Below are 27,432 nucleotides of genomic sequence, written 5' to 3' on the forward strand. Positions count from 1 at the left end.
TGATGTAGGATGACTGTCACCACAGTTGCCCTGTAATAACTTAAGGTTAAGTGTCTCGCTCAAGGGCACAATGGTGACAGAGAAAGATTGTGATCTCGGTCTCCAGTTTCAGACTCACTGACTACTCAGCATCTGTAGCTGTTTGGAAAGCTGCCCAGAAAACCAAGAATTAAATGACCCCATCACACACATTACTACTCAGTTGCAGCTATTGATGAAATTAAGCAGAAAGGGCTTCATTGTTTAGTGCTACATTAAGAAAACAGTTTTGCTAGCAATCTAATTTAACCTCAACAGAGCAAATGAATAAAAAATAAGATTTTCCAGAGCCATCATACCTCAAAATTAATGAATTGCAGAGCAGGTAATGTGTGTGATGTCTCCGTTCTCACCTCAGATCAGGTAGGAGTCCCATCATAAGAACACTAGGAATGAACAAAATAAGGCAACATGCAGAGCAAAATAAAACAATTCGGAGATGACAAATATTTATTCATTTTTTCCTCTGGGCTGGTGCAAAGAGGACATGTTTCAGTCAGCAGGGGAAGTGAGGAGGCTTCCCGTGGAGTTCTGTGTGTGGCCTATTAGCTTCCAACTGACAGCTGCAGTACCTCTCCTACAAACACATTTAGGCAGAGAAAACAACAAGGTACCTCTTTTGTGACTTGTGATCTACAATTTGGTCAATGAGGCTCATTTGATCTGTAATAGACCCCCAGTCCCTCAACATTTGTTCTGTATTTCAGGGCACTTGTATGGACTGGAACAGCAGGAGACTGATGTGACCTTTAGATAATGGACCAACAGGGAACAAAGAAAAAAGAATCCAACAGCCCAATCTAGTTTATCATTCTGGGGAAACTGATCTCTCCATTGAATGATTATGTTGATTTTGTGTGAACATCACTCTCTTTATGCATCTATGGAAATACCTCAGGCAGACAGACTCTAGCTGAACTATGGCATATAGCGCTAGATGTCAGAGACTCACTTTTATAGATGCCAAATCATCTTTAAACACAAGTAGGACAAAAAAACAAACAAAAAAACGGGTGGTGACAATAAGCCTTCCAATCCTTCCTTCTCTTTCTTCCAAATCTGTGTAGATTGCTGGTCTCACCTCTACATGCAATCCCTGTGCTAGTCTTTCATTCGCCTGGATCAATGCTTTTCAGCTTGTATATTCATCATGTTAAAGCTCTGGCCTGCTTCTGTCTCTCACGCTCCAGTTCCATAAGAGGAGCTGTGTGGATGTAAGTCAGCAGACAAGTGGGCTGCGAGCGCAGGCTTGTTGGTTTAGCCGATATTCTCTTAACTTAAAGACACGTCACATCAGTAAAAACACAAAGCAAAAGCACCTTGAAAGAGAAGGGTTAGACATGTCAATTGCTGCAATGCAAGTGTTTTATTTTTGGACTGCCTTCACCAGTGTAAAATGTCATCGATGAGAGAGTTTAGAAATATCTAAAAAACAGAAGCTTTAGAGGACGGGGCCTCTAGTGTTTGACACACATTTTTAATATCCTGTATATGAATAATTTATTAATTCACAAAGTACACAGCATGATGAGAAACCCTCTTACTAAAAGGATCATCAAATTAAAACCCTCTTCTGATTAATAATATACAGGAACAGCACAACGCAAAGTTGATGCTTCACAGCATCGCTCTTGTCTCAAAGCCACTGTGTTATAATATGCACATTGAAATCTATTCCTGTTAGTAATTTGGTCTCGGGTCCCGGTTCACATCTGAACAGCGCATTGTTTGTAGCACAGAAACAAAAAAGGCTGTTAGAGCTAAACCCCTCCCAATGCTAAATACAAATAAGGTCCATGCTGGCCACAATCAATCTTGTTACCAGACTAGGCCAGGTGGGCTTCTGCTTTGTGGCCCCAATGGTCCGCCTCTCATTGAGCCCTTTCTCAAGGCTTCTCCACTGCTCTGCAGAACCCCCCCCAAAAGAAGTCGGTTAGCTCCCCTGTCCGTCAGTGAAATGCATACAGCAGCAGAAGGATGGTGCAGATGCCGATGACTCCTCCCAGAATTAATGAGTCCCGTCTCTTCCTCAAGTTGATCCTCTGTATTAGGTTATTGATGGCAGGGAAACGGTCTGAAGTAGGGGTCAGTTAAGGAAATACAGGTATACAGCAGATTGCATTGCCTCAAATATAGACAGCAAGTATTTTTCATGGTATATTATAATTGATAGATAACATTTAACCGTTTCAATAAATTATGTGTGTTTTTAACTTAAGAAGTTCTCCATGACAAATGTAATCTAAATGATAAAACGGGAAATTTGCATATCCACTTACATTTTCAAAGCAGGTAGATGCCAATAAACCAATATTGCACTGATACATTATGCAGCCCTAATGCATACATGCACTACTTGTAGAAATCAAGGATACTGGCCAGGGTGTTAACCCTGCTTTGTATAGACTTCAAAAAACCTCGCTGGGAGGTCATGTTCTCCTTGGTTGCCATTGCAATGCTGTGGAAAAATAAATAAATAAATACAAATAAAAACAGAAGAGTAGATTTATGGGCACTGGCCCATCACAGCAAGTGGTCAAAATGTGCTCCGATCATTACGTCATGGGCGCAGCAGCTGTCAGGACTGCAGACACAGGAAAAAGTCCCTCAAAGACACTAGGTTTCACTAGGTTTGATTTCAGACAGGAAGGCAGAGGCTGCATTGATGTAATGCTCCAGAGACGTTAGCCACACACAGCTAGAAACCAAAAGTATGCAGAAAAGTGACCAACCATTACATATCCATTTCCCTTGACACTGCAGAAAGTGAACACCTCATATTGTGAACAATTCAGAGGCTTTCCACCCATTATTTGTCCTAGCTTAAGGCACAGTTCATCCAAAAATGAAAATTCAGTCATTTAATCACTCATGTTATTCCAAACTTATTTATGATTTACTTTTTTAATGGGTCAGAAAAGACGAAGAATGCACTTGTAATTCTTTTCCATTATTAAAATGGAAACAGAAGCTTTCAAGCTTTAAAAAGGATGAGGAAAACCATAAAAGTATCATAAAGTGATCCATGTGTGTTACACATCAGTGTCTTCTCACAAAGCTTAATAAGACAAATGGGAAGCACGAATGTATACGGTTGCTTTATAACGGAAAGAACATTACAAAGGTTTGGACAGAAATGAGGGTAGGTAAATCCATTTTTAGGTAAAATATCCCTTTTATGCGTTTTAATTCTGTATTGCTGAATGCTGTAATTACACTTTTGGGTTGGTCCGTTCCCAACACTTATTTGTTTTCTTCAGCTGAGTCATGCTTTCTTGTTCCTAGTGGAGAAGATTAAATTGCTGTGTGACATTACAGCTCACTCCAACTCCCACTCGGCAGGTTTGTGAGTGCAAACCAAAGCACTGGCACACATTAAACTCCTGTCTGTCCTACTCTGCGACACAAAAGCCATCAGATATAGTTCACCACAAGTGCTCAAGCAGACCCCTTCACCTCAATCATAATGAACATGAGAGCTTATCTATCACACCCACATAAAACAGACCTCAACCAGAATCAGTTCAAGGCTAAACCTGTAAAATCAGAGCAAGACAACACAACTTTAAAGCAATGTGCAATGCACTGACCACTGAGTTTCTTGATCTCTGAGGATAAATTAGGCAGCCAAACACCACTCACATAAGCAAGGCATAAAGCACATTAAATAAGACAGCGCACCCTGAGGGAACAAAAGGTCTCCGGTGTTTTGTATTCCTAGGGGCCCTCGGTCACAAACAAGGAGTTATTTTGATATAAGTTTTCGTTCTCAGCCCACACACCTGAGCATCTGTACACCACGAAATGAAGAACACACAAGCTTAATCGGATCTCTTAAACTTCATATTTGGGTGTATTTGAATATGTTCCCTGCAAGGAGGTATACCTCTTAAAGTATTGCTTGTGACAGATGGAAGACCAATCTGACATCATTAAAAGAGAAACGTGAGTGCCCACAATCCTCAGAGATCAGAGCAATGATGAAACATTAAACAATGAGCTCTCATCTTGGTGGCTCCTGGCTGTGGGTGGTACAAAGGGAAGATAATGATTATAAGCAGCTGATATAGAATAGTTTTTTTGCTTTAATAAGACTGAGGTGTGATAAAAGGAGCTGCACGGACCAGGAGCCGACTTAATTAAACACCAGTGCCGGTCGACAGCTTTGGGGTTCCCCTAGGTGCAGCAGTAAAAGTGTAGGCTGCTCTCATGCCCAAGCATAGATCTGCAAGGGGAAAGAAAGTAGTGCCCAGCAGCACAATACTCAATACTAAAGCACCTCAGGAAAAAGGCAAAACTGGCAGATTCATGCAAATGACATGCTTTTCTGTTAGTTTCCCTTAAAGAGAAAATTATTCTTATTCATTGTTTACTCACTCTCATGTTGTTCCATACTTGAATTACTTACTTTCTTCTGCAGAATTCATAAGAACATATTTTGAAAATGTGTGTTTTTTTGTTTATACAAAATTCAATGACGTCACTGAAGTCAATGGGGTCTAGTGTTGTTTTGGTCCAGAGTTATTACAATTAACTAAAATCTATATAATATATATATACATATATGAAAAACAATACTTGACACTCTTTCAGACCCCTTTGAATTTCATTGTATCTTCTAAAATCTACAGAAGAAAGATTTGAAATGACGTGAGGGTTAATAAATGACAGCATTTTCATTTTTGAACTTTAGAGTCTAAATCCACTTGCAGTTCTAGCCTAGCAATATCAACACAAGGCAAAAACAATGGGTCAGTTGTTTGAATCTCTCCATCGACTGAGATCTTCCTCCTTGATTTCATGATCCTTGGTAGACTCTTCTTTCAGAAAAGACAAATACAAATGGAAACTGTTGCCATTTATGAGTGTATAGCCTATGTAAAAAGTGTCTGAACTGTTTGTATGAAGTTAGACTCACCTTATTGTGTCATCAATAAGCCGATCTGAGCTGTAAGGATACAAGAAAGGAAAAAGAAAGTTGTTTAGTCAATGATAACCAGGTGAATTACCGGAGCCCTCTCTCATCTTTGAGAGTCAGGTTGAAGGAGTCAATCAATGGCAAACATGCATGTATGAATGCTGATTTCTTTAACATGGACACCAGAATGTTTTTCAACAAAACTGAATCATTAGCATTACAATAAAGGACTACTATCAGCATTGGCTAAATATATGTGGACACTCAATGACTACATCCATATGCATTTGCTGAACATTTATTTTCAAAACCAATATTATGCACCTATTAATAATGGTTGCAGCTGAAATAGCGAAATATGTTCAACATCTGAGTCCATTTTCTGCCATGTACATCACATATACAAAACTAGCTACAATTCTGCTTTAAAAATTCACACCTTAACAGCAAAATGAGTAAATAAAATCCCATTCAAGACTTAACAGATTATATTGATTGCAAACGGTGTGGGAAACAAATAGATTCAAAGATTGTCACTACAGTTTTTGCTCAGAAAAGACAATTCTCTTATGTGTGAATGAAATTATACTTCAGGAGCAATTCTTCAATCTTGCATTACTGTGTCTACACTGGAATGTCTTATTCACACACCATGGCCATTTTTCTTTCCGAAAAGGAGATGCGGGCCTGCAGGGTGGGAATGAAATTCTATGCTGGCTCAAAATCACATCCTCCGTCAATTTAGATGACAAAGTCTCAGGGCCTGTGAGACCTCAGGCGAAAGAAAGTCCTCAATTCCCAGACAAATGGTTTTCGTTGTGACAGAGAACTCCAATTTTGATTACACGAGCAAAAATGAGATTGCAAATTCTCCTTCCGATGTCTGTGAACCCTCTTTCTATCTGCTTGGTTTGTCAGAAGAGGTGAAAGAAATCTGGCACACACACACACACACAGTAGCTGGGAGAATAGAGTGTAATGGTCCACATGCTGTTCAGCTCCATTACTGCAGAACAGGTCTCTGTCTTCACAGGCACATGAACGTGTATCTTGGTTCCTGCTTTGAAGAAAGGAAAAGTGCAGCAAAACTGATGCGAGAAGCTCTGCTCTGTCAAATGGCTTTAATCTTAAGAGCTTATGGCTTTGATTGATCAAGAAGCCAAAACAATGAATTGGCAAAGACGAAGTATCCAAGTTCTCGACTAGACTAATCATTATAAATTGCCCCAGTGGGCGCTAATGATGCTGATTTTGCACAGTTTAGTTTGCAATTAGCAGGGCAAATATTTAGCATCCGGTGGGACTCGACTAAACGGGTTCCTTTACCATCATCTGCATTTTATCTTGATAAATAATTAATAAGTCTTCCTTCAGCCTCATTAATCTACATCATCGGCATCAGACATACATACACCTGGTTTCCTACAACAAAAGTTAAATTCAAAGGAAATAAATCAGCTAGTGAGAAAGTTAGTTAGAGGACAATGCAAAAACTTCTAACAAATTTGGTCGACCCATTAAGGCTCATCCATTTCGAACTCAACAGCAGGGCTATTAGTTCAATTACATTAGCTAGTACACATGACTGCCAATCTGAAAATTACAGTGATACAATTTAGGTTTGTAAAGCTTTCAGCAAAGTACCGATTGCTGGCATATATATATATATCTGGACTACAGTGAGTATTTTATTATGCACATGAAATCCAATTTACAATTTAATAAATTGTTGATATGGACGTTTAGAAGTTGTACACTACCATTTAAAAGATTGGGGTCAATAAGATATATTTATGTATTTGAAAATCTTATATTCTCACCAAGGATGCATTCATCTGATTAAAAAAATACAGTGAAAAAAGGAAATATAGTGAAATAGCATTATAATTAAAAATTTGTTTTTTTTTTTATCTCTTTCACAGCTCTCTGGAATTCTTGGTTATAATTGGTCAGTCATTACATTTCGAGGTGTGTTACTTCCCGATAACAACTTCAGTATTAACAATACTGCAATATTGCTGCTGTGTTTATCTCCTTGCTATGACGATTGCTTTGTACACCATAATGGATTATAAAATAATAAACATTTTCATCTTAAATCAATTCCTCTTTTTCCTATAATTATTTAAGTTGTTAAAAACTGTGTAATAAGTGATAAGGCTGTACTGTATTTCTTAAATGTTTGTCTAATTTAAACTTGTTCAATTGTCTTGGCTAAAAGCAGCTTGCTAATGACTGTTTTCCTCATGGAAGCTTTGGGTTCAGTGAGCTAATAACATATTTCAACTCCAATCAATATACAGTGTCCAATTATTTACTTATATGGGAAGTTGTGTAATTCTTATTAGCCTGTTGAAGGTTATTCTGCGATAACAACCAGATGAATGTACATTATTCCTTACACATTATAAAATGTAGTTATTTCTGTGATGCCATAGCTAAATTTTCAGCAGCATTTACTCTGCTATTACTATTGCTATTATTTTTTTGTGGTAACCATGATACAGATACATGATACCAGAATTCTTTGAAGAAGTTCAAAAGAATAGCATTTATTCGAAATAGAATTCTTGTGTCACATTATAAATGTCTTTACTGTCATCTTTGATAAATTTACAGTCAGGGTATTAGCTAATTAATAATATTAATTTGTGTAAAAAAAAAAAAAAAAAACCTGATTCACTATTCATTCCTCCCAGAAATCATACCCTGAACAGTATTATTTGGATATAATGCTTAACCCACAACAGACATCCCACCCACCCACTTCACCTGAGAAATACACAAGAGATGTATAAATGGCTTGGTGTATGTTCCTATTCCACAGGGCCCAATAACTAACCACTATGCGCACACACACATACACAAGAGAAATGTGCCATACCCCATAGCCCCCTTGAGGCTTGTGTTTCAAGAAGCGCTCAAAGCAAACAATTTGCTCCTCATTTTTTTAATTCGCCAATTATGATTGATAATGGTAATGTTTCAGAGAAAAGACAAAAAGCAAAACAAAGCAGTGAAGTCATTAGGTCATTGTCTCCAGGGTTGAAGTATTAATGTACAGTATGAACAAATCTGACATCACTATATGACTATGCCTGGGAAAAGCACCCATTTACAAAAGACAAAACAAAATGTGACAGGTTCAACAGCACAATTTGACAAGGACTTCACCCACAAGGTAAAAATTAAATCAGCTTGGCCTTCTAAATTGAGTTAAGATCTAATTGTCCAAGAAAAATGCAAACCTTTAACCTAAAATGAAAGACAAATCAAAATGTAAAAAATCTATTCAATATTAATTAATGCAAACATGGCTGGTACTGTACTGACGCACAGCCTTTTAGGGCAAGCCATTTCCTGAGGTGATTAATGGGTTCAGGCATCATATTGATGTATTTAATATATTTAAATTTATCTCTGAAATTTGCATAAATAACAGTCTAAGTTTTAACACAGATAACAGTTATAAGTTAACTATAATTCATCAAAACTTATCAACAAATAAATCAACACTTAATTTACTGCTTGCCAAAATATTTCATATATAAAAAAAAAAAGTGTCTAGCAAATATGTGAATGCGAAAAATATATATATTTTTTTTACTTAAACTTCAGACGCAAAACTTATAGTATGTGATGGTATGTACAGTTCATTTCTGTGAAGCAGTTCTAACTGTAACGTTTATGAATGGATTCAAACTCTAGATTAATTATCCATTTTTATGTCATCACTCAAAAAGATTCAAGAAATTCTGCATTTATTAAAAAACTTTGCATGGTACTAAACTCCAAAACTCCAAATACTAAACTCTAATGTTAAACTAGACTTTTATTTAGTTCATATAAAGAAGCTGGAAAATGTCTCTATCAAAACACATATAAAGCACACCTGCATGGAGCTGTGGAAAGCTGACATGGGGTGACGGTGTTAGCTTCACCCATGTTTCACCAGGCTAGTGCTATAAAATGTGCATTACTGCATCTGAGAGAGGCGTCAAGGTCCAATTCTTGCTGTGTTTTTATAGGCTGAGACAAGCCCTGGATGTAGCTGAAGGATTTACTGTAGTTCTGTATTGGCTGCGAGGCAGACTGGCAATGGAAAGATGTCAGGGTTCTGGTGCAATGTATGAGACACAAAAGATCCACTGGTGGAGAAAACTATCCCTAAATCCCAGTTTCTGCAGTCATTAATGGGCACATTAGCATTAAGGTAATTTAAAACCATTCTTCCTTTACCTCTCGCTGTATTTGTCACCTTCAGCCTCAATGTTTTCTGGAAAACTTTTTCCTTACAGCTAAGAAGTAAAATTTCGGTTCTCACTAAAATGCATCAGTGCAATAAGTAGTAATGACAACATCAGTAAAGGTTTGGACACACTGACTCATTTCATTATTAGTGCTTTATAAAAACATGACTATTATTATTGCTCTAAAAAAAGAAAATGAAATCCTTAACCCTCCTATCCTAAAATCCAGCACAGGCAAATTAAACATAAAAAATAAAAAAAACATTCACACCAGCTCCCTGACGGTGAAAGGTATTGGTGTGAAATTACAATTTATATCTACAAAACTAATTTCAAGCTTTAAAGAATAAAATGTATATAGATCAAAGGATTTTTTTCTTTTCCTCAGGTGTGTCCAAATTTCTGACTGATAAAACGTGGGAAGTCCCACCCTCTAAAGAGCTGCTCTAAAAATCAAAGCTAGGCACTGGACATTTAAAATGGGTTTAAAATTAGGAAATGTACTTAAATGAGTTCTCATCATCAGTCATGAAGTCAGTTTTGCAGCTTTTATTTCTGAAGCTGGCACAGAGAGGAATCTTGCTGGCTCATCAAAAAATCCACCTCATTGTTATTGGCCGACCTATGCGAGGCAAGATTTATACCCCAGCTCCACAGAACTGACAGAAGGAGAATGTGAGAGACGTCTGAGCTCCAGGCGGGTGAGCTCCATCTGCTGGATCTTTCATTCATGAAACTACAGGTGAAGATGTTACCTTTGATATAGATAACATGTTAATATGATAATAGACTATAAGAGAGAGCTCATCGGCCAAGAAAAAAAGAAGCTTGTGTTATGTCTGGCCACAGCTTTCCAATGACATGGCATGACATTTTGGTTTTCGGTCTCCCAACACCACAGAGAGCTAGTGAGAAAAACACTGTGGATTTGATAATGGAACTACAAAAGCTTTTGGCACAAGTTTCTCATTTAATGGTGTGCTTTGTTCCAGTCACACTATGATGAGTGTAGCAGAAATAAAGACTCAAGGTCATTTGCTTTTTGCTAAAATAATTTTTATCATTTGTACTTTTTTTTGGGGGGGGGGGAAAGTCGCCATACTGAATCCCAACATCCAGAGTGCTAGAGAGAGAGTCTCTTCTAGATGAGCTAATGGACTGTTGCTGTATGGGCACAATTCAAATGCATTTCCAATGCAATAAATAAATGGACATCTTGGAAACTCTACAATGCTCTGATCCCAAGTGTCCACCTTCAGTACAATAACAATTTCTACAATATAATAACAGCTTTATAATGGAATCAAGGGATTCCAAGGCATAATGTAATTGTATTTAAAATCTTAAGATGTCAGCAGAGAACGGATCAGCAAACAATGGGGGCATACAGAAGCATAAATTCTTACACATAAATCCAAAACAAACAGAAAGTAACATTTTGTTAAGAATTTTAGGTTTCACTTTAAGGTGTCCATGTTATAGTGTAATTACACTGTTGTTAGAATGTATTTATACAAATTTAAGTACAGAGTATATAATTAACAAAATGCACTTATTAAATGGTAAGTGCAAGGGTTTGGTTTAGAGTAATTTGTAATTTGCTTGTAATCAGCATAATTTACTGTTATTAGTAGTGCTGTGCGATATGGACAAAAAAAAAAAAACGTATCGCGATTTAGATTTTAATCACGATTTTGACACACACAGACATGCTTTGCAGTCATGAATGCATTCAGTATGAATCTGAAACATATTTCCAAAAGAAAACCAATTAGAGCTTTATCAAAAAGTTGTACCATGTCTCTAGAACAGACATAAGTCAAAATTATAACTAAGTAAAGGTGTGCCAAAATGTGTAGACATATAGCAAAAATAAATAAATAAATAAATCCTGTGTCCAGGGATTTATTTTTTTGGCATACTTTGAACATAGTGTTCATTGTAGCTTAATGTAGATTTGTTATACATTATACAGGTTCACACGTACTCTGTCTGCAGTGTGTATACAGTATGTGTATGCGGTGCAGAAGCAGCAGTGAGAGCAAATTATTGTAACACAAAAGCACATTAAAATAATGCGTCAGTGCGAATCTCTTCACTCGCCCACAGATTTCCTTTGCTCGGTCACAAAACCAGACGCATTAGATTCCCAGATACACACTGCTTTTGCCCGGAGAGAGTGCAAGTACTTACAACGTGTCACCTCTCACTCAAACTGCGGCCTGTGCACTCACAATTCTCTCTATGCTCATGTGCTAGATATTATTTTCACAGCTTTCAATTTCTAACCTTTTCTGTTCACATCTTTCGCATCTTTTACTGCATGTAGTGTGAACGCTCTAGTCTGTTAACATCGGCTCGGAAAAAATACGTATCACAGAAAGAGTGTGTGGACCTGGAGTTACGTAGCCATATACGTGAGTGAAGTGACATTCAGCCAAGTATGGTGACCCATACTCAGAATTTGTGCTCTGCATTTAACCCATCCGAAATCCACACACACAGAGCAGTGAACACAAACACACACACTGTGAGCACACACCCGGAGCAGTGGGCATCCATTTATGCTGCGGCGCCCGGGGAGCAGTTGGGGGTTCGATGCCTTGCTCAAGGGCACCTAAGTCGTGGTATTGAAGGTGGAGAGAGAGCTGTTCATGCACTCCCCCCACCCACAATTCCGTCCGGCCAGAGACTAGAACTCACAACCCTTCGATTGGGAGTCCAACCCTCTAACCATTAGGCCACGACTTCCCCTTAAATATACCCAGTCTGTTCTGTTCTCGCACTCCATTTAGGCGCGCTGCATTCTGATTGCATAGGACATCATACTGCGGGAGGTCGGGGCAGTGGAAAATCTTAATTTTATGATGATTTCAATTAACCACACAGCCCTAGTTATTACTACAGTTTACTGAGCACATATAACAAGTGCAACAAGGATACTAAAAAAAGAAAGTGTTACTAACTTTTATGTAGTTGCTTCTCTTAGAAATGGTCAAATCAGGGCCCAAAATGAACACTATGTACCAAATGCAAGTAAAAACTTGATCGAACCACTTCAGTCTGCCTTTTGCTTTCAAAACACTAGGGCTGCAACTAACGATTATTTTGATAATCGATTAATCTGTCGATTATTTTTACGATTAATCGATTAATCGGTTTATGTACTTATATTTTCGTTTTTTCCATTTTTTCCCCAAGTAAATTATTAATAAAGGGTCTTTATCATTCAGCATAGATTTTTAAGAGATTTTAACCAATTGTAAACAATCCTTCGAAAAAAAGTGCCAATGGCATGAAACCTGAATGGAACTCACAATTTAAAGTAAAATCCATCAGAAGGTTGTCCAGAAAAAAAAAATTGGGACACACACAAAAAACCTGCTGTGTGAAAAAGAGCAGTGAATACTTAGAAAAGAAGTGCATTTTAAATATACTCAAACATTTACCTCTCTCATTCAGTCATAATTAGGCTGCAAGTCTGAATTATGAACTGGTAAACGACAAACTGATCACATAACATGTTTGTAAAGCTTTAAATGTTAACTGTTAAAAAGCAATGTTATCAGCTTTTACGACTAAACATTTGCAAACAACCTTGTACTGGAGAATCTGCACAAATAAAATTCTTAGGGGCCGTTCACATATAGCACCTAAAAACGTGTGGAAAACGCTAGTCGCGCCGCTTTCTCCTTCTTTCCAAAGCGCTCGGGCAGAAGCGCCCCTGAGGCGTCTGCCTTTGCTAAGCAACCATGACGTGCTCTCTCCATGACGTGCCCTCTCCATGAAGACCCGGAAATTTCAGCAAAGGATAAATGGATGCGGTGTGGACGCGCCTGGAAAAACAGGCGCATCGCACCGCGTGCGTGTCGCGACCGCGTCGCTTCCATTATGAGAGTGCATACTGCGCGCCTACATAGGAAATAACGAACTTGAGCACGCAAAAGACACGATATGTGAACGGCCCCTTAAACAGTTCAGCAGTGCAGAGTTTACAGGTTACTCTTCATTTTGAAGGCTCAAAGTAAAGTACTCCCACTTCCCGCTGAATGCTGCAGAGACGCTGTTCGGGAAGCACGTGACATAAAACGAGGCCAGCTATTGGCTATTCGCTACTTCACCTGCTGTACTGGCTGAGTAAAACCTCCGGTGGCTCATTACTGCCACACTTTGGTCACCGCAGATTTGAAATATGCACGAAATGAGCCGCTTATGGCAAATAAAATTTATTTAGCGACGAATCGATTACTAAATTAGTTGACAACTATTTTAATAATCGATTTTAATCGATTAAATCAATTCGTTGTTTCAGCTCTACAAAACACAATGTAAATATACTGTAATATATTGTATAACGTAAAGGTCAACCGATGTACCGTATTTTTCGGACTATAAGTAGCACCTAAGTATATGTCGCACCAGTCCTAAAATATTTCATGACGAGGAAAAAAACATATATAAGTCACACTGGACTATAAGTCGCATTTATTTAGAACCAAGCACGAAGAGAAAACATTACCGTCTACAGCCCCGAGAGGGCACTCTCTGTTCTCAGTGTAGACTACAGGAGCACTGAGCGGTATAGAACGCCCTCTCGCGGCTGTAGACAGTAATGTTTTCTCTTGGTTCATGTCAAATTAATTTTGATAAATAAGTCGCACCTGACTATAAGCAGGACCAGCCAAACTATGAAAAAAAGTGCGACTTATAGTCTGGAAAATACGGTATCTGTTTTGTTGATTAATCTGCATCAATAGTTGATTGCTGGAACAATCGTTATCGGCAAAAAAATCCATGCCGATAATTTTCCGGGTTGCGTCCATTTCTGGAGCTGCTGAGGAGGGTCTGTTTTCATTATACAGTGCGAGAGTGGCCTCTAGTGGTTGAAATCACTGACAGCATGTGTTAATTGTTTACACACGATGCTGCACGCTGAAAACAGAGAGAAACTTCAGACCTGGATTTAAATGCAGCTGACAGAAAATACTGCCGCACCACAGAGCGCCATTCACATAGTTTTCCGTTAAATTACATTATATTCGCCCGAATAGTTGTTAATGTACATAATGAATTGTATATTGAGCATTTTCATCGAAACATTTGTCTTTTTGTGGCTCTAATAAAGTCTGTATGCTTCATTTATAGAGCTTCAACTTCAAACCTATCTATGCCTCAATGTTCAATCTTGAAGTAAACTTTTGTCCGTGAAATAAACTTTTTTTTAGACCGCTGCTCGAGTGGAATGCGATACGTTTGGAGTGTGTGTGATACTGGGGAGTTCTCCTAGACTCAGAGCTGCTCTTTTTTGGGATTAGATGATCATTAAGTGTTCAAGAATAGAAGGAGTTTAATTGTGAGAGTATACATTGTGATGGTATAACGGAAAACGCAACGGTACCGCCAAATCCATTCATAAAAACAGAATTAAAAGCTGAATGCAGAATTTCACAGAATTTGTCAAATTCTGAAATGAATGAATCAAATGTAGTTACACTTAAATTCAATTGGACTGGATTAGTATCTGTAAATATTAATGTCGGAAAAGTCGATTTAAATATGAATCCTGCATGTTCTGAGTGTTAATGAATGGCACAGACGCAAGGTTTCATTTATTAGACATACTGAAGTGAGTGTGATGCTCGTTGTGATTTCAGCGTCTGCCGTCTCACTAAATGAGGATGAAAACACATGAACAACATCTCCAGAACTGCTCTGAGAGTCATTTCATAAGCATTTGACCATTTGATTTGAGCAAGATGGTTTGTTTTGAAGTCTATTTTTCAGTAGAATGTACATAGCCTACTACAACTACCGTATTTTTCGGACTATAAGTCGCACCTGAGTATAAATCGCATCAGTCCAAAAATACGTCATGATGAGGAAAACTATATATATAAGTCGCACTGGACTATAAGTCGCATTTATTTAGAACCAAGAGAAAACATTACCGTTTACAGCCGCGAGAGGATGCTCTACACTGCTCAGTGGTAGACTACAGGAGCACTGAGCAGCATAGAGCGCCCTTGTTTCTCTTGGTTCATTTCTCTGGGTTCATGTCAAATTAATTTTGATAAATAAGTTGCACCTGACTATAAGTCGCAGGACCAGCCAAACTATGAAAAAAAGTGTGACATAGTTGTAGTCCGGAAAATACGGTACTAAAATGAAACAAACATGAATTTTTTAAGGAATAATCACACATTTCTTCCATTTTCTTTTTTGTTTGTCAAAAAAAAAAAAGTTTGCTTAATTTTTTAGTAATGAAAAGATAAATTAAATTAATGTTTCATGCCTTGATTTGACAATAAAAACTTAAATACACAGAGTTTTTGGAGGGAAAAAATTAAATAAAATAAAATAAAGTTGTTTTATGCATTCAAATAATTAGACTTTAATTTAACTATTAAAAAGGAGTGGAGAAAAATTCAAGTGGAAATAACAGAATTTGATAAAATTTAGGAAATAAAATTAAACTGATTTCAGGGCCCTATTAGAGTGTGGTAACTTCAACATTTACTATTATTATTATTATTACTAGTATGGATCAGAACTATATATATATTTTTTTTTAAATAAAGCACTATTTTTGTTTTTGTTCAGTATCCATTTTTAAAACTATCGGTTAAATAATCATTAAATATTAATTAATAGTTCTCGGTTTCATATATAGCATAATAACAGGCAGAGTGCTTACTAATATAAATAAAAAAAATTGCACTGTGCTTACTAATATAAATTAAAGATTGCACTTCACTTACTAATATAAATTAACAATGACATTACATGTTAAAAAGTTTACCAACTGTATGCTAATCAAATTCTGAATATGACTTTCAAAGACTTCTGATAATGCTTCTGATAGGAGTGGAGATGGGCACACACACACACACACACACACACACACACAGAGCTGTGAGTGAAAATCAAGCCTCCCTGCTTGCCCTGTGATTGTGCTCCAAGAAAGAAATGTGCTCAGCACTTCAGATTTAGTGCTATGCAAGGAGAGTAAGTGGGACGTGACAAACTGCAAATATTAAAAAGCTACAGTTGGGGAAACTGCAGAACCAATAGGTATCACAGCATGTATGTGCATCATTTGTGCATTTCTGTGAATAAAATAAATCTATATCAGTAGGATATTTTTGCACACACTTAATGCTTTGTTTAAAAAATTAAGTGTTTTAAAATTAAATACTTTACAGAACGCATATTCATACACATATTAATCTCTTATCTTTCTGTAATAAAGAGATGAATGTTAAGATATTCTTGGATCAACCCAGACATTAATGTATTTTCAACCAGCTTTGAATAAGAGGAGCTGACCTGTGTAATTGCTTTAAGTCTGCTTTGGATATAAACAGCACTAATGTGGCCAGACATTTCCAGTAAATGTATAATGGATCTAGAGATGCCTGCTCTTCATGCTCTTTGCAGACAGCGTTCCTGTCATATACACCTTATCAGACAAGACTACTGAAGAATAAAAGTCCTGCCATGCCTCCTGTAGTATTATTCTTCATATTATAACCTAGGGGTGGGCGATATCTCGATATTTAAAATATACCGAGATATTTTTTAAACACGATATGGATTTTGACATATCGTATATATCGATATATTGTTTATATTCTGATTCCGCCACTTTGCTTGTTTGCCTTCCCTGTGCTGTGCTCGCCCCCGCTCGCTAGCCCCCCGCCTCCTTGCTTTTGTCCCTTCTCACCTCGCGTGTAGAGAACTAGTCAAAAAAAAAAGACAACTGGCTCCATTATATGGAGATACTTCAGTTTTAAGGCGTAGGGCGAACGGCAGGCAGATGTCTACTGTAGGGCCCAATGAAACGCGGACGGAATCGCGGAATCCAGTCATAAAAATGGAATTTACAGTTTAACGCGGAATGTCACGGAATTGGTCAAATTTTAAATGAATTAATCAAAAGTCGGTCATGCACTTACATCAAATCGCGAAATGGACTAATATCTGCAAATATTAACCCGGAAAAGTCTATTTAAATATGAATCCTGCATGTTCTGCGTGTCTGTGTCAACGAATGGAGCAGAAGCGCGTCTTCATTCATTAAACACTGAAGCTCGCATAACGCTCGCGCTGATTTCATTGTCTTTCCTCTCTCTAAATAAAGACGTGAACACATGAGGAACATCTCCAGAACTGCACTGAGAGTCACTTCATGAGCATCTGACCGTCTGATTTGAGTAAAACTACCCTCATATATCACATCATAGACTGTAGTATCACATACACAGAACTGTAAAGGTAAACCCGTCAAAATAAAAGTATTTGACAGAAATCTATTACTATTGTTCAGCAGAATGTACATAGCCCACTACTACTACTATTAAAATGAAACGAACATAATTTTATAAGGAATAATCACACAACATTTCTCCCATGTTTTATTTTTAATAGTAAATCCCCTTTGTTTACCAAAAAATAAAGTTTGCTTAATTTTAAATAATTAAAAGATAAATTAAATGAATGTTTTATGCCTTCATTTGATAATCAGAAAAATGTAAATACACAGAATTTCTGAAGGGAAAAAAACATTTCACATAAGGCTATTTTAAGAATTGTTTTTAACTAATTAAGTTGTTTTTATGCATTTAAATAATTGCACATGCTAAAACACAGAATTAGGTAACAATAAAACATATGGTGAAGAAAAAAATAAAATGTTTCATAGGCCCCTTAACATGTAATATTTGCCATATTTGTTTTTGCAGTAGTTTTTTGGGGGTTATTTTTCCTGTAAAGATATCGAGATATATATCGTATATCGAGATATAGCAAAATATATCGAGATATATTTTTTGCTCCATATCGCCCAGCCCTAATATAACCTGATAAGATTTCTTTTTTTAATAGAACCTTCCAAATGTGTGAGCATCACAACTGAAGAATTATGATACCAGACTACCAGTTTTAGTCTTCAGGTCATAAGGTCCTAAGTTATTTAGGCCTGCTTTGGTCAGCAGGATACTTAATGAATGTAAGTCCTATAAAGGAGCAAAAAAAAGCTCTTTAGAACAGCCATATTTCCTGTAACAAGATAGCACTGTATTATTGGTTACTTTTTTCTCGATGGATCTTTCCTTATTTGCCAGAGTAGTAGTCTCCAATGTGTTTCCACAATCTCCCTCCCTGTTTTCTCGGAGTGCTCAATGTAATCTATGAGACTGTCATTGCGGTTAATGTCTTTAAATGGCATTCCTGATGACATTGACTTCAATTACTGTTTACACTGGAATGGGCTCGAGCAAGAACACCAAAGATTACTTCCTCTATGAGAGTCGAGCAGGATGTGAAAGGAAGACGAGGAGACAATCACAGCCCAAACTGTACATACAGAGCTCTTGTGATCTTGCAGCGTATGGATGTACAGTACGTCAACAATACTACTGGTATGATATTCTGAATCATATTCTATCATAGATAAATTAAAATAAGAACAGTCTTTCACGAGGAAATAAATGTAATCCCAGAAGTAAAACTTTCAGTTGAGCTTGTTAATCCAAGCTTTACTTAGGCAATAATCAATCCACATGAGCCTTTATGCATGTGAGTATAATATTCGTCTCTGTCACTGGTCTCTTTTACTTACCTCTGGCAAATTGATATACTGAGGCTTTGCTATGAAACAAGTGACCCAGAGCAAATGCTCTGACAAATTCTTTACCACAGCCCATTGATTCATTTTAACGTTTTAAAACCAGTGTGAATTTTACATCCTTTGTTATACCACATCACTCCATGCCTACACAAGCAGTTGGGCCAGTCCCTTATGATGACTCCACAAATTTAAGTCATCAATTTGACATAGAACAGCGCAAGAGAGACAAGCGGCCTTGCTGAGTTACTGATGAATGACAGTGTGTCTATTAAAGGTAACCTTCTCCATTCCTGACAAAGTGGCTGTAATACTGTGAGGAGATGACAGATTGCTACACTTAGAGCGTCTTATTCTCTCCCTTTCACCTGAATGTGACACTTCACTGAATGTGGGCACTAATGCAGTTTGCTTCCTCTCCTCAATCACTGACAAACTCTAGACTGACTAGAATTGCACCACTATCTTCATTGATCTATTAGTGGTTGTGTTGATCTTATCAAAAAGAGTTGAAATGAAGATGTAGTACCATGTAGAGCGAAACATTTAATTGAATTAAAACCAAAATCACAATACAACTTTTGTTTTGCGATTATCTAATTGCTATTGGCTGCAATTTAATTAAATAAATATATGCACTGTGAGTTACAGAGCGAAGCACAGCACTGTGTTCAATTACATGCATACTTCCAGTGTTTTCAGGGTCTGGGAGCAGATTGCTTGTATTTGAGCAGATTGTTTCATTGCTTGTAACATGTATGCCTCAAACTACTTCTCAAACTTATAAACTAGATGTGGTCAACAAAAGAGAAGTGCTTCCTGTAGTTTTTTTTTTGTTTGTTTTTTTGCCAAAAGGCTAACATTTTGGCCAAAACCTGGAGTAAAAAAAAAAAAAAAGCAGCAGAAGAGGAAGGGTCTTACTTTCTCAGGTGCTCGTGTTCTTTCAGAAAGAGCTCTGTCCGCCTGTTATTCACCCCCGAGCCACTCTTATATGTCCTGACAAGAGAAAAGAAAATTAATTATCAATTAAATAGAAACATGCAATAACACAGGTGGCATCTTCTGAACATCATTCTATAGAAAGTCTGGCACTTCAGCTGAAGTGGGGGTTGGGTTAATGTTGAGGGTTTCTCTTCATCCTGTGCCATGCACAAGCTCTCTCTCACAGAGAGCATTTAGTGTAAATAATGAATGAATACAGTGCTGGGAAGAACAGCACTTTCCCAAGAGTTCATCAAGAAAATGAAAGACAAAAACACCTCCTCTGCTTTGTGCAACACCAGCTAGGCTTTTCTAAAGACTGGCCCTGACAGGACAAATTAAAACAAATCTCTATCTCTGTTGGGAGAGTTTATGAGGGTGAGAAATGGCAGCCTGAACGACAACCTTGTGTGAACTAGGCTCCACCCTCTGGTGCAATTTCTTTGTACCTATTGTAAACAGACAGCTGTAGATAGGATATTAATTCAGTATCTATGGGATTACACCTGCCTGCTGGTCAAATCAACTGTCAGTCCACACCAATCACAGCGACAGGGTGCCGACAGCCAACTTAATTATTCCAACAAGGTTTTAAAGGGCAGTGCTCTAAATCACACAGGGGGCTTTGTCATTTCTGCCTGCTGACATTTCTATAGCACTGAGCTGCTGATCAATGGGGAGCCCAGTAACAGGAGAAGCACAGCAGGCACGACACGCACCACACAAACTCAAGGAAGTGATGCTTGAGCGGTGGCCCAGGAGAAACTAGAACCTTCACAGTCTGCACGACAGAAAGTAATGGAGTATGTGTGTGCAAACAATGCTCTACATTGGCTGGCAAATCCAATACAAGCGTGTTACAAGCGGTGCACCATCGACCTCTGGGGGTAAATATGAATATTACACCTTGTATTAATGAACTACTTTCTACTACACTGTTTTCGGGAATAATACTTTCAATTATTTGGATGTTGACTTTGACAAAAAATATTGAGAAACATTAAATAAAATCTTAAAACAGTGTCTGTACAATAATCAAATTTAACAATAGTGGTATTCAGATAATATGATCAATAAACAAGATCAATCAACATTTTGGTGTCTGGAAGATTCAATTCAATTCAATTCAAGTTTATTTGTATAGTGCTTTTTACAATACAAATCATTACAAAGCAACTTTACAGAAAATTAAGTTTCTACAATATTTAAATATTTATTATATTTTTATTCAACAAGGACACATTAAACTGATCAAAATTGACAGTAATGACATTTATAATGAAAAAGAGTTATTTTTAAATGATTTTAAAACATTACCATTTTTACTGTATTTCTGATCAAATAAATGAAGCCTTGGTGAGCACAAGAGACTTCTTTCATAGCAATTTTTTTAAAGATCTAACAGACACCAAATTTTGAACGGTAGTAAAACAATTTATGTTCAGGTTATTAATTATCAGAACGCTCTTTTGCTGAGTTATATATAATTTAATTTGATCAAAGTACTGATTGAAGAGGTCAAATCGGTGCAACATTTAAAAAAAGTAATCCACTCAAACTGATGCTCAAGTGAATAAAATCTGCCGAGTTGCTGTTCTCTATTATGGGTAAACAAGTTTATTGCTGGTCGGGTGAGTGGGAGGCAGCTGGACATGAGGCAGAGAGGTACCTGGCCCTAACTTAAAAAAAAAACTTGTAAATACAGACTTTATTAATACAGTGCTGTGAGAGATGGACCGAGCTCAAATCTAACTCTGACTGTCAGTTTATTTAGACTAAAAAAAATAAGATCAATAGCAACTGCAAGGAGTAGTATGGCATTTTTCCCATTATATATGGTACCAAAGCTATTTCAAGGTAAAAAAATAAATAAGCAACCCATAGATGTGCTAAAGCATTGTGGCTCAGATCAATAAGTCATTATCCAGCCCTGCAGTCACGATCTCAGGGTTACAACCAGAATCATGTCAAATTGGTGACTGCAGAACTCCACAGAATGCTTGCACGTTCTTCATGTATTCGTTTATTGAATATACTAAAATAAGAGTGTGTTATTTACATATCAGTTTAACACAATTTTGAATCTATTCAGAAGAATCCTGAAATGTGTAGAAAAACAAATTCCATAGATTTCATCAGGGCCTGGATTCAGCAAATTTGTATGCTTTGCTCTAGGATGAAACAGCATGGAGGTATAAAGACTAAACAGCTTGAATTGTAAGCAGAAACCATGGTTTTGGAGAGAACTATCATTCCATATACAAGCTTTCAAAATCCAGGTTAACTACACATTAGATTAAATCGATCTTCATAACCTTTTTGGTTTCAAAAGGGAATTAAAGAGAAAACTCACTCAATGTCTTTTCTCACAGATCCCAAAAGATCCTCTCTCTCCCTGATTGCCATGAAGTTTGATTTGGTTTTATGAAATTCATGTGTGTAGTCCTACAAAAGGAAAACAGAGATGAGGTGGTTATAAATAAGCAAGGCCAGCTATATTGATGTCAAATACTGGAAGTGTCATTTCATCTTGATAATACAGTCTTCATTATAAAAAAAATGTTTTGTTTAGTCTTTATAAACAAAGTATTTTATGCTCACCTAAGCTGCATTAGCTTGATCAATAATGCAGTAAAAACAGTAACATTATGAAACATTACTAAATAAATGTGTTCTATTTTAACATGTTATGCAATTTATTCCTCTGATCGCAAAGCTGAATTTTCAGCTTTCAGCAGCCATTACTCCAGCCTTTATGATCCTTCAGAAATCATTCTAATATTGCTGCTTAATATTATTATGGAACTGTTATACAGATTTTTTCTTTTGAGGATTTTTTAATCGAATACAAAGTAAAACACACACACACAATATATATATATATATATATATATATATATATATATATATATACGTTTTTTTTACCTTGTATTCATTAAAATCTATCATGTATGTGTGTGTGTGTGTGTATATATATATATATATATATATATATATATATATATTAGGGATGCACCGAAATTTCGGCCACCGAAAATGGCCTTTTCGGTTTTCGGCCGATAGACTTTTATCACCGAAACAACACGGCCGAAATGTTGTGATGACGCAAACAGAAACCGCGACCTGCACGTGCACCTGCATAGCAAAGACCACGAGCTCCACGCGACATTCACTTAACACCAGTGAGAACATTCTCTCTCTTCGTATTCCTTTATTCGCAGCACTAAAGCGTCTCCTAACAAAGAGATTAAGACGGACCACGAAGTAAAAACAAAAGTACTCTTATAGAGTCTGTTAGCACACGTCTCACTGAGATCTTGTCGGATCCTCTGCACTTCATCGCGAATGTGCTTGATCCGCGTTATAAAGACCATTACTTGGATGCGGAAATAAGGCAGCGCGCACGAGAAATGATCCAGGCCGCGCTGGATGCGGAGAACCCGCGTGGAGACGGAGAAGCGCCAAGCGCAGGAGACAGATCAGAGCGCAGAAAAAAGACTGGTCTTTGCACCAGATGAGTGGCATGCACCATCGTTGTCTGATATGTTCAGTGGAATTCTGCAAGAAAGTGCCTCAAATAATAATAATACGTTGGCTATTTTGTTCTTATACACACACACAAACATATATACATACATAATATCAGATTGTAGCCATATTTATGCTAGATTTTCTGCTAGATTTCTGCTTTAATTTGATAAAAATGTTTATTTATGCCCTGGCCCTATTTAAATACACTCTCACAAATATTTCTCAAATGTCAGGCAGATGACAAGCTCAGCTGCTCAACAGCTAGATGGTTATCTGTCTGAAGTCACCATCCCCAGAAGTGAAAACAGTCTTGCCTACTGGAGAAGTAATGCATTTTCTAGTCCTACATAGAAAAATTTCAAATACACTTCACCTAAATGCACTTTGTTTTTATGAGAGAACTGTTCATTTTAAAACCTTTCTGCAGGCCAGTAAGCCTGTACATTATTATTAAATATACACATGAGTATAAATGGATAAATTTTTAGTTTGAATTTTATTTTATACTGTGCATTGTTGCAATGTGCTTAATAAATATTTACATCATTTGTAATTATGTATTTTTATGTTTTTTTTTTAATAAGTTATGTAATTGTAATTATCTTTGAAACTTTAATATTAATTTATGCAATTGCAATGTCTTAATTTTAGTAAAGTTAGTACACGGTCATAGCAATAAATGCAATGGCACTAATAATTGGCATAATTTATTTCGGTGTTTCGGTTTCGGTTTTCGGCCTTGGTTTTCTCGTTTTCGGTTTCGGCCAAGAATTTTCATTTCGGTGCATCCCTAATATATATATATATTCATGAAACAAATATTTTGTAAAAGCATACACTTTTACTGCCACTTCGAATCAATTTAATGCATTCTTGCTACATAAACGTATTAATTCCTTTAAAAAAATAAAGATTAATTGCATAAATAGTATAAATAGTAAAAGGGAAGTCGTGGGAAGTCTTCTTTAGGGAACTTTAGGGAAGTCGTGGCCTAATGGTTAGAGGGTTGGACTCCCAATCGAAGGGTTGTGAGTTCTAGTCTCGGGCCGGACGGAATTGTGGGTGGGGGTAGTGCATGAACAGCTCTCTCTCCACCTTCAATACCACGACTTAGGTGCCCTTGAGCAAGGCACTGAACCCCCAACTGCTCCCCGGGCGCCGCAGCATAAATGGCTGCCCACTGCTCCGGGTGTGTGCTCACAGTGTGTGTGTGTGTGTTCACTGCTCTGTGTGTGTGCATTTCGGATGGGTTAAATGCAGAGCACAAATTCTGAGTATGGGTCACCATACTTGGCTGAATGTCACTTCACTCACATAAATAAACACCCTACTGACCCAAACTTTTAAACAGCAGTTTAAGATTCATGTATTCATAGTTGGGCATATTATAATTCTAAATGATCACCTGTAGGATGTCTCTGTGCCTCTGGAGAGTGTGCATTAGAGCAGCATTCAGAGACGTTACTCCCGGTGTGCTTGTATACTCGGCCATCTTGTCATTCACCCCTGTAAGCTTTAAAACACAGGAACAAAGTGAAACAAAACCATTAGTAAATCATCTGATTAATAATGTGTAAAATAAATAAATTCAAATTAAATTGTGTCCTTATTTATTTTAATACTTAAAGTTTTCATTAAGTGGTATTGTATATACTGAAATATATATCCCTGTTCTCTAGAAATCAGTTACGGACAACTAAAAGAAAAAAAACACTGTTTATCAGTCAATACGTAATTTAATATACATGAGGAGAAGGTTGGAAGACTACAAAGAAAAAATAACAAAGCACCTAACAATGGCATATTTTACAGAGATCTTACTTTTGCAAGTAGCTGCTCAATCTCCACTGACATGGTCTCAAACATTCTGTCCTGAGTGGAGTTGGAGAGCAGAGGTGTTGTATCCGAACTACTGAACAGAGAGAGAACAGAACACGGTTATTATTACCACCATAATCTTTATGATGAGATTTAGAAAACATTACAATTCCTGCGATGAGGCAGTGGCATCACACCTGTCTCCTCTCCGGCCGTCCCGAGAGCTGCTGTAACTGGTGCACAGCTTACTGAAGGACACCAGCTTCAGGTCCAGCTCGTTCTCCAGCTGCCTCGCCTGCTTCCGCAAATCTGTCAACATGCAATCAAATAAAGATCACATTTAGTAAATCCAAAAAGTGTTTATATACATTCAAAATTATAAGACACCGTCTCTAGATAACATGTATTAGATAACAAAATAAGTAACATCAGAAAATGTTATTAAATTATACACAGCATATCACTGACAACTTAAGCTGGAAGTTATATATGCTTATAAAAAGACAACACATTCATTAAGACAAAACATTCATATTAAGTCTACCTGGTCGTTGACAGTTCATATTTACTGTCACAAACACGTAAGAACATTCAAAACGTGGATATGAAGCCCTCAAGGGCTGTTTAGGAGAGCAGTTTTTTAAGATTTTGAAATACGGCCCATGAGTTTATTCTATTTTGGTGAAAGTCTTGTTCCAGCTTCATATATAAACAGCTGCTTAACTTTTTTGACAGCTTATATATGTTAGTTTTACATTAAATACGGAAGGTCTGTATGAAATGAAAACCATATGACAAATGTTTAAAGTAAGAGATATGAAAAATGTCAGGATTTGGGGCTAACCGGAAAGACTGACGTTTCTGCGGACTAGCGAGCTAATGCTAACGGCGATAGTTAAAAGGGGGTAACCTGACAGCGTTTTCAAGGAAACGTCGCCAAAGACTGTTCAGAACAAGTAATTGGCTTGAGCTGTCACAAAGCGCAGTAAAGCTTTTGGTCGAGTGGAATTTGTAACGCTTTGCCACCTCACCTTCCCAATAGTTGCTGTTTCCTCCTGCCATCTTTGTTATTCAACGTCATCCGCGGTGTTGCTGGCAGTGTTGCCAACTTCTTTCAATGGAAAGTAGCTAAACCCTGCCTGAAAAGTCGCTAAATGTCGCTAGATGACGTCACACGCTAATTAGCATATTCATGACGTAAGTGCGTCATATTATCTTGCCCTTTCTGTGCTCATGTAATGCATTTTAAGGCAGCTAAAATTTTCAATAAAAGTTTTTAATTATTATATTTTAATGTTTCTGTTGTCCGACAACGGAATTAATATTATAATGAATGAAACGCGGTCCATTAAGACTACATAACCAGCTCTCAAATCCTATTTATGACAATGTCTAATGAAATCACATACACATAAGATTAAGATAATGATTGTACTGTGATTTCGGCTATACTTGTATGTAAAATAGAGTTAGAAGCAACAGAATATATTTTTAAACTGAAAGTGCTGCTCCTCTCTGCTCGCCGAACATAACAGATGCACAGAGAGAGAGGCGTGTGTGCACGCTGGGAGAGAGCGAGAGAGAGAGAGCTCGTGCGGCAGTGTCGGAGAGTCTCAGAGACTAAGTAAGGTCTGTCAAAAAAAAGTCGCTAGATTTGTCGCTAGTCGCTTTTTTGGAAAAAAGTCGCTACGGGGGTCTGAAAAGTCGCTAAATCTAGCGACAAAGTCGCTAAGTTGGCAACACTGGTTGCTGGCAGAGGCGGAGACTCGAGCAAGAGCGCTTCACGAGCGCTTCACGAGCACTTGACTGCTCTCTGACCTCACAGCGCCCTCAGGTGCTCTGCTGGAGAAACGCACTCTCCTTTGGCCTTCAGGTTTTCCTGTTTTTATCTTTAGAGAAAACATAGTTAAAATATACAAGCACATAAATTTTAAACATATTTAGTTTCTTTTATATATAATAATAATAGTATATTATATAACTAGTATATAACACACACACACACACACATGCCTTAGTGTCAATTTACATTTTCATTAAGAAATGCATACAAAATATAGCTACTTTTTAAATGCGTACATATACAAACAACATTTTCATATATACATTATTAGGATTTTAAAGGATCTGTTGGTTGTATTATATCTGTATTCTTTAGTCCATGGATTTTTTGAGTTCCCACTTTCCTATTATATAGATAGATAGATAGATAGATAGATAGATAGATAGATAGATAGTTAGAAACTGTTTAACTCCCATAAAAAATACTG

At 37.2% G+C, this 27,432-nt stretch overlaps 1 protein-coding gene across 3 annotated transcripts; it reads right to left on the reverse strand.

Moving 5' to 3' along the window:
- Nucleotides 1-1,386: 1,386 nt before the first annotated feature.
- On the reverse strand, nt 1,387-26,982 carry gosr1 (golgi SNAP receptor complex member 1). Of its 3 annotated transcripts, XM_052576043.1 has the most exons (10): nt 26,908-26,982; nt 26,194-26,250; nt 25,360-25,471; nt 25,166-25,256; nt 24,750-24,857; nt 22,167-22,258; nt 19,754-19,828; nt 4,958-4,987; nt 2,415-2,497; nt 1,387-2,113 (listed from the first exon to the last, which is right to left on the reverse strand). In XM_052576043.1, the coding sequence occupies exons 2-10, from the start codon at nt 26,222-26,224 to the stop codon at nt 1,989-1,991; spliced, it is 747 nt and encodes a 248-aa protein (XP_052432003.1). In that variant the 5' UTR covers nt 26,225-26,250; nt 26,908-26,982; the 3' UTR covers nt 1,387-1,988. The 3 variants fall into 3 exon arrangements, with proteins under 3 accessions (XP_052432003.1, XP_052432004.1, XP_052432002.1); XM_052576044.1 differs by lacking the exon at nt 26,908-26,982 and having other exon boundaries at nt 25,166-25,253; nt 26,194-26,396; XM_052576042.1 differs by lacking the exon at nt 26,908-26,982 and having other exon boundaries at nt 26,194-26,352.
- Nucleotides 26,983-27,432: the final 450 nt, after the last annotated feature.

Source organism: Carassius gibelio, chromosome B15 (assembly GCF_023724105.1).
Source record: "Carassius gibelio isolate Cgi1373 ecotype wild population from Czech Republic chromosome B15, carGib1.2-hapl.c, whole genome shotgun sequence".
Lineage (NCBI taxonomy): Eukaryota > Metazoa > Chordata > Actinopteri > Cypriniformes > Cyprinidae > Carassius > Carassius gibelio.